At 43.9% G+C, this 9044-nt stretch overlaps 1 protein-coding gene across 1 annotated transcript in view; it reads left to right on the top strand.

Moving 5' to 3' along the window:
- Positions 1-8257: 8257 nt before the first annotated feature.
- LOC115143961 (ATP-citrate synthase-like) overlaps positions 8258-9044 on the top strand; it is a gene marked incomplete at its 5' end in the record, with an annotated part of 99461 nt that continues 98674 nt past the window's right edge. The window contains 2 exons of the mRNA XM_065015553.1: positions 8258-8432; positions 8973-9034. Of these exons, the coding sequence (XP_064871625.1) occupies positions 8258-8432; positions 8973-9034 (237 nt within the window). The remainder of the gene's footprint in view (positions 8433-8972; positions 9035-9044) is intronic.

Raw genomic sequence — 9044 nt, 5'->3', positions numbered from 1 at the left:
CCATTGTAAGATTGTGCCCTCCCTGGCATTTGATATACATTGATTGGCAGGTTACACTGTACAGTGCATTCAGAAAGTATTCAGACCATTCCCTTTTTCCACAGGCTTATTCTAAAATGGATTAAATAGTTTTTTTCTCATCTGTCTACACGCGGTAACCTATAATGACGAAGCGAAAACAGGTTTTTAGATGTTTTTTCAAATGTATAAATAAAATAAAAACATACATTTTTATTTACATAAGTATTCAGACCTTTGCTTTGAGACTCAAAATTGAGCTCCGGTGCACTATTTGCTTTGATCATCCTCGATGTTTCTTGATTGGAGTCCACCTGTGGTGACTTCAATTGATTGGACATGATTTGGAAATGCACTCACTTCTACATAAGGTACCACAGTTGACATTGCATGTTAGAACAAAAACCAGGCCATGAGGTCGAAGGAGTTGTCTGTAGAGCTCAGACAAGATTGTGTCGCTGCACAAATCTGGAGAGGGTACCAAAAAATGTCTGCAACATTGAAGGTCCCGAAGAACACAGTGGCCTCCATTCTTTAATGAAAGAAGATTGGAACCACCAAGACTCTTCCTAGAGCTGGCCGCCCGGCCAAACTGAGCAATTGGGGGAGAAGTGCCTTGGTCAGGGAGGTGACCAAGAACCGATGGTCACTCTGACAGAGTTCTGCTGTTCTGCAGCACTCTCCCAATTTAAGCCTTTATGGTAGAGTGGCCAAACGGAAGCCACTCCTGAAAAGGAACATGACAGCCCGCTTGAAGTCAAAAGGCACCGAACGGACTCTCAGACCATGAGAAACAGGATTCTTTGGTCTGATGAAACCAAGATAGAACTCTTTGGTCTGAATGCCAAGTGTCAGGTTTGGAGGAAACGTGACACCATCCCCTACCGTGAAGCATGGTGGTGGCAACATCGTGCTGCGGGGATGGTTTTCAGCAGCAGAAACTCCCCAACTGCAGGTATGTCAAAGGTGCTTCAATAAAATACGGACTAAATTTGTCTAAATACTTTTTTTTTCTTTTTTTTCTTCTTTATTTAACCAGGTAGGCAAGTTGAGAACAAATTCTCATTTACAATTGCGACCTGAAAACTCAATAAATGGTCAACAGAAACTATTGGTGATGGTGTACTTTGTTCGAATGTATATGCATGAAACGTATATTATGGAAAACATGTCCCACACTCTGTCATAGTTAGTAGAACAATGAATGGATTGGCCAGATTTTGGCACATCAGCTTTTAGAAGATTAATAGGAAAGCTAATCATTCAAACCACCTAAATATACTCACATTCACTGAACAAACATTTTCCCAACTGCTTTTTCTACATTCCTACACACTCTAACATTCTACATATGTTGGCACCAACGATGTTAGGATGAAACAGTCAGAGATCACCAAGCGCAACATAGCTTCTGCGTGCATATCAGCTAGAAAGATGTGTCGGCATCGAGTAATTGTCTCTGGCCCCCTCCCAGTTAGGGGGAGTGATGAGCTCTACAGCAGAGTCTCACAACTCAATCGCTGGTTGAAAACTGTTTTCTGCCCCTCCCAAAAGATAGAATTTGTAGATAATTGGCCCTCTTTCTGGGACTCACCCACAAACAGGACCAAGCCTGACCTGCTGAGGAGTGACGGACTCCATCCTAGCTGGAGGGGTGCTCTCATCTTATCTACCAACATAGACAGGGCTCTAACTCCTCTAGCTCCACAATGAAATAGGGTGCAGGCCAGGCAGCAGGCTATTAGCCAGCCTGCCAGCATAGTGGAGTCTGCCACTAGCATAGTCAGTGTAGTCAGCTCAGCTATCACCATTGAGACCGTGTCTGTGCCTCGACCTAGGTTGGGCAAAACTAAACATGGCGGTGTTCGCCTTAGCAATCTCACTAGGATAAAGACCACCTCCATTCCTGTCATTACTGAAAGAGATCATGATACCTCACTTCTCAAAATAGGGCTACTTAATGTTAGATCCCTTACTTCAAAGGCAATTATAGTCAATGAACTAATCACTGATCATAATCTTGATGTGATTGGCCTGACTGAAACATGGCTTAAGCCTGATGAATTTACTGTGTTAAATGAGGCCTCACCTCCTGGCTACACTAGTGACCATATCCCCCGTGCATCCCGCAAAGGCGGAGGTGTTGCTAACATTTACGATAGCAAATTTCAATTTACAAAAAAAAAAAATGACGTTTTCGTCTTTTGAGCTTCTAGTCATGAAATCTATGCAGCCTACTCAATCACTTTTTATAGCTACTGTTTACAGGCCTCCTGGGCCATATACAGCGTTTCTCACTGAGTTCCCTGAATTCCTATCGGACCTTGTAGTCATTGCAGATAATATTCTAATCTTTGGTGACTTTAATATTCACATGGAAAAGTCCACAGACCCACTCCAAAAGGCTTTCGGAGCCATCATCGACTCAGTGGGTTTTGTCCAACATGTCTCTGGACCCACTCACTGTCACAGTCATACGCTGGACCTAGTTTTGTCCCATGGAATAAATGTTGTGGATCTTAATGTTTTCCTCATAATCCTGGACTATCGGACCACCATTTTATTACGTTTGCAATTGCAACAAATAATCTGCTCAGACCCCAACCAAGGAACATCAAAAGTCGTGCTATAAATTCACAGACAACACAAAGATTCCTTGATGCCCTTCCAGACTCCCTCTGCCTACCCAAGGACGCCAGAGGACAAAAATCCGTTAACCACCTAACTGAGTATCTCAATTTAACCTTGCGCAATACCCTAGATGCAGTTGCACCCCTAAAAACTAAAAAAATGTCTCATAAGAAACTAGCTCCCTGGTACACAGAAAATACCCGAGCTCTGAAGCAAGCTTCCAGAAAATTGGAACGGAAATGGCGCCACACCAAACTGGAAGTCTTCCGACTAGCTTGGAAGGACGGTACCGTGCAGTACCGAAGAGCCCTTACTGCTGCTCGATCATCCTATTTTTCTAACTTAATTGAGGAAAATAAGAACAATCCGAAATTCCTTTTTGATACTGTCGCAAAGCTAACTAAAAAGCAGCATTCCCCAAGAGAGGATGACTTTCACTTTAGCAGTGATAAATTCATGAACTTCTTTGAGGAAAAGATTATGATTATTAGAAAGCAAATTACGGACTCCTCTTTAAACCTGCGTATTCCTCCAAACCTCAGTTGTCCTGAGTCTGCACAACTCTGCCAGGACCTAGGATCAAGAGAGACGCTCAAGTCTTTTAGTACTATATCTCTTGACACAATGATGAAAATAATCATGGCCTCTAAACCTTCAAGCTGCATACTGGACCCTATTCCAACTAAACTACTGAAAGAGCTGCTTCCTGTGCTTGGCCCTCCTATGTTGAACATAATAAACGGCTCTCTATCCACTGGATGTGTACCAAACTCACTAAAAGTGGCAGTAATAAAGCCTCTCTTGAAAAAGCCAAACCTTGACCCAGAAAATATAAAAACTATCGGCCTATATCGAATCTTCCATTCCTCTCAAAAATTTTAGAGAAGGCTGTTGCGCAGCAACTCACTGCCTTCCTGAAGACAAACAATGTATACGAAATGCTTCAGTCTGGTTTTAGACCCCATCATAGCACTGAGACGGCACTTGTGAAGGTGGTAAATGACATTTTAATGGCAACGGACCGAGGCTCTGCATCTGTCCTCGTGCTCCTAGACCTTAGTGCTGCTTTTGATACCATCGATCACCACATTCTTTTGGAGAGATTGGAAACCCAAATTGGTCTACACGGACATGTTCTGGCCTGGTTTAGATCTTATCTGTCGGAAAGATATCAGTTTGTCTCTGTGAATGGTTTGTCCTCTGACAAATCAACTGTAAATTTTGGTGTTCCTCAAGGTTCTGTTTTAGGACCACTATTGTTTTCACTATATATTTTACCTCTTGGGGATGTTATTCGAAAACATAATGTAAACTTTCACTGCTATGCGGATGACACACAGCTGTACATTTCAATGAAACATGGTGAAGCCCCAAAATTGCCCTCGCTAGAAGCATGTGTTTCAGACATAAGGAAGTGGATGGCTGCAAACTTTCTACTATTAAACTCGGACAAAACAGAGATGCTTGTTCTAGGTCCCAAGAAACAAAGAGATCTTCTGTTGAATCTGACAATTAATCTTAATGGTTGTACAGTCGTCTCAAATAAAACTGTGAAGGACCTCGGCGTTACTCTGGACCCTGATCTCTCTTTTGAAGAACATATCAAGACCATTTCGAGGACAGCTTTTTTCCATCTACGTAACATTGCAAAAATCAAAAACTTTCTGTCCAAAAATGATGCAGAAAAATTAATCCATGCTTTTGTCACTTCTAGGTTAGACTACTGCAATGCTCTATTTTCCGGCTACCCGGATAAAGCACTAAATAAACTTCAGTTAGTGCTGAATACGGCTGCTAGAATCCTGACTAGAACCAAAAAATTTGATCATATTACTCCAGTGCTAGCCTCTCTACACTGGCTTCCTGTCAAAGCAAGGGCTGATTTCAAGGTTTTACTGCTAACCTACAAAGCATTACATGGGCTTGCTCCTACCTATCTCTCTGATTTGGTCCTGCCGTACATACCTACACGTACGCTACGGTCACAAGACGCAGGCCTCCTAATTGTCCCTAGATTTTCTAAGCAAACAGCTGGAGGCAGGGCTTTCTCCTATAGAGCTCCATTTTTATGGAACGGTCTGCCTACCCATGTCAGAGACGCAAACTCGGTCTCAACCTTTAAGTCTTTACTGAAGACTCATCTCTTCAGTGGGTCATATGATTGAGTGTAGTCTGGCCCAGGAGTGGGAAGGTGAACGGAAAGGCTCTGGAGCAACGAACCGCCCTTGCTGTCTCTGCCTGGCCGATTCCCCTCTTTCCACTGGGATTCTCTGCCTCTACCCTGTTACGGGGCTGAGTCACTGGCTTACTGGGGCTCTCTCATGCCGTCCCTGGGGGGGTGCGTCACCTGGGTGGGTTGATTCACTGTTGTGGTCGGCCTGTCTGGGTTGGCGCCCCCCTTGGGTTGTGCCGTGGCGGAGATCTTTGTGGGCTATACTCGGCCTTGTCTCAGGATGGTAAGTTGGTGGTTGAAGATATCCCTCTAGTGGTGTGGGGGCTGTGCTTTGGCAAAGTGGGTGGGGTTATATCCTTCCTGTTTGGCCCTGTCCGGGGTGTCCTCGGATGGGGCCACAGTGTCTCCTGACCCCTCCTGTCTCAGCCTCCAGTATTTATGCTGCATTAGTTTGTGTCGGGGGCTAGGGTCAGTTTGTTATATCTGGAGTACTTCTCCTGTCCTATTCGGTGTCCTGTGTGAATCTAAGTGTGCGTTCTCTAATTCTCTCCTTCTCTCTTTCTTTCTCTCTCTCGGAGGACCTGAGCCCTCCATCTAATGATGACTCTCTGTCCCCAGTCCACCTGGCCATGCTGCTGCTCCAGTTTCAACTGGCCTGCCTCTTCAACCATGCTGGTCATTTATGAACATTTGAACATCTTGGCCACGGATAATCCTGACCCCACATATGCCCTTCTCTCTTTCTTTCTCTCTCTCTCGGAGGACCAGCCCTGCCCCCCCAGGACTACCTGACATGATGACTCCTTGCTGTCCCCAGTCCACCTGACTGTGCTGCTGCTCCAGTTTCAACTGTTCTGCCTTATTATTATTCGACCATGCTGGTCATTTATGAACATTTTAACATCTTGGTCATGTTCTGTTATAATCTCTACCCGGCACAGCCAGAAGAGGACTGGCCACCCCACATAGCCTGGTTCCTCTCTAGGTTTCTTCCTAGGTTTTGGCCTTTCTAGGGAGTTTTTCCTAGCCACCGTGCTTTTACACCTGCATTGTTTGCTGTTTGGGGTTTTAGGCTGGGTTTCTGTACAGCACTTTGAGATATCAGCTGATGTACGAAGGGCTATATAAATAAATTTGATTTGATTTGATTACATATCTTAAATTCCAATGCATCCAACATTATGCATGCCTACCATGGTATTGGGCAGCTGCTATTTGAGAATTCATATGTATTCAAGTTGTATTGCAAATGCTATATATAGTGGCTAATATTCCTATGCAGCTGTTTTAACTCTATTCTCGCTTACATGACATACACACACATGCTTTTAATTGTGTTTATAAGAAAAGTATTTGATTGAATGTTTTCAAGCCTGCTGCTAGTTACTTGAAATGAGACGCCAAAACATGATTAACATTTTTTTTTTCACTGACAGATTGCTAATGAAACACATTGACATTTACAGTAGTTGATTACGCAAACTGTGACATTGGCTAGCTTTCAATATATTGGCTAAATGGTCAGTTACCTCTAAAGTGCACTTCTATATTTGAAGTGTACTCAAACAGATATTTACTTATAGCTAGCTATATCTGATCCTCCAGACAGCAGCTTGCGTTCTCACTACAGGCTGTTTACACATCGTAGATAGAAGCAGGACATTTGCTTCCTTCATCATGAGGAGTATGTATGGAAGTTCTGGTTGGTTCCAAGTTTGGCAGTTCCGCATTTACCTGGGCAGACACTTGAAATCTTATCAGTGGAAGAATTGGTGTCAAACTTTTATAGTCATCATAAGAATTGTTCAGTCACGTATACAAAAAATCAGCTCGTTCAACTTCAATTTTTTTGGCTTCTGCCCACTACCTAATTGTCGAGCAAAACTGTCCCATAAATCAACTCGGCAAAAAAGGAAACATCCCTTTTTCAGGACCCTGTCTTTCAAAGATAATTCGTAAAAGTCCAAATAACTTCACAGATCTTCATTGTAAAGGGTTTAAACACCGTTTCCCATGCTTGTTCAATGAACCATAAACAATTAATGAACATGCACCTGTGGAACGGTCATTAAGACACTAAGGTCACAGTTATGAAAACTTAGGATACTGAAGAGGCCTTTCTACTGACTCTGAAAAACACCAGAGGAAAGATGCCCTGGATCCCTACTCATCTGTGTGAATGTGCTATAGGCATGCTGCAAGGGGGCATGAGGACTGCAGATGTGGCCAGGGAAATAAATGGCAATGTCCGTACTGTGAGACGCCTAAGACAGCGCTACAGGGAGACAGAACGGACACCTGATTGTCCTAGCAGTGGCAGACCACGTGTTACAACAACTGCCCGAGTTACACCAGGAACGCACAATCCCTCCAGTGTTCAGACTGTTCGCAATAGGCTGAGAGAGGCTGGACTGAGGGCTTGTAGGCCTGTTGTAAGGCAAATATCACCGGCAACAACGACCCTATGGGCACAAACCCACCTTCGCTGGACCAGACAGGACTTGCAGAAAGTGCTCTTCACTGACGAGTCGTGGTTTTGTCTCACCAGGGGTGATGGTCGGATTCACGTTTATCGTCGAAAGAATGAGCGTTACACTGAGGCCTGTATTCTTGAGCGGGATCGACGTGGATGTCCGTCATGGTCTGGGGTGATGTGTGACAGCGTCATCGGACTGAGCTTGTCATTGCAGGCAATCTCAACTCTGTGCGTTACAGGGAAGACATCCTCCTCCCTCCATCTGGTACCCTTCCTGCAAGCTCATCCTGACATGACCCTCCAGCATGACAATTGTCCCAGCCATACTGCTCGTTCTGTATGTGATTTCCCGCAAGACAGGAATGTCAGTGTTCTGCCATGGCCAGCGAAGAACCCAGATCGCAATCCCATTGAGGATGTCTGTGGAACTTGTTCAGTTTGTCGTTGAATCTTTTATGTTCGTTCAAATATTTACACATGTTAAGTTTGCTGAAAATAAACGCAGTTGACAGTGAGAGGACGTTTCTTTTTTTGCTGAGTTTAGTTGGTAGGAGAGCAGAAACATACTGCCTTCCAGATGTTTTTTTCCAGAAATTCCGGTTGGAAGATTCCCACCCTGCTTGTTCGCTCCTGATTTAGGGAATCCTCCCAACTGGGATTTGGAAAATATAAAAATGACTTGTTACTATAGTGCAATGTTATCTATAATTCTATGATCCCAGCTACACTTAGTTTTCTGTTTGAATCGATCCCAGTGTTGCTGAATAGAACAATTGCGCTGCATTGGCGGTTTTGGCACTGAAGATACTTTCTAATTGCATTTATAACTCGTGCAGCTCAGGGCATGACTTTGGCCATGTCCCAAATGTCACGCTATTCTCTATCTAGTGCACTACTCTGGGCACTGGTCAAAGTTAGTGTACTGTAAAGGCAATAGGGAGCTGTTTGGGAGGCAATAACTTGTCCTTGACTCTGACACCTGTCCCCTCGAATGTAGTGACACCATCTGTGACCTGGGTGGAGTGGATGAGCTGGCCAACTACGGGGAGTATTCGGGAGCGCCCAGTGAGCAACAGACCTACGACTACGCCAAGACCATCCTCTCACTTATGACCAGAGAGAAGCACCACGAAGGTGGGTACTTGCTCAGCTTCCCCAACCCCAATTATAAGCTTAACCATTAGTAGGAAAATGCATAACTGACCCAAGATCAACGTCTACTGTCAACTTCACCCTACACCTGGGAACTCGCCAGGGTTGCCCACTTGCACCTCTTATAGTTTTGAAATTAACGTTGGCATCGTCAGCTCATATTACATTTGGGCTATATCATAAACATATAGAAGCAAGAAGTCCCACAGACTGTATTACTCCTGTACTGCCTCTATTCCAACGTTTTGATCCGAGTTTGATCTTTTTTCATTTATTAATCTTCATCAATAAATGTGAAGCAATATGTGTTGACTTAAAAAAATAAAACAATGTTTTACTAGTTACACTTAAATTACTTTTGGACACAGACGAATTCCATTGGTTGGGACTATTTAACTCCGTGCAACACTAAGTTCTATCACATGCTCAATTCTTAGTGCGTTACCGCATTGTCAAACTAGATGTTGTTGTTACATGAAGTCTCAGCATTAATACTAACACATTTCTATCTTTCCTCGCCAGGGAAAGTGCTGATCATCGGAGGAAGCATCGCTAACTTCACAAACGTGGCGGCCACGTTCAAAGTAAGGCGCC

Source organism: Oncorhynchus nerka, unplaced genomic scaffold, assembly GCF_034236695.1.
Source record: "Oncorhynchus nerka isolate Pitt River unplaced genomic scaffold, Oner_Uvic_2.0 unplaced_scaffold_211___fragment_2___debris, whole genome shotgun sequence".
NCBI lineage: Eukaryota > Metazoa > Chordata > Actinopteri > Salmoniformes > Salmonidae > Oncorhynchus > Oncorhynchus nerka.
The sequence above is the reverse complement of the archived record's forward strand: the minus strand, read 5'-3'. Positions and strand labels throughout refer to the sequence as shown.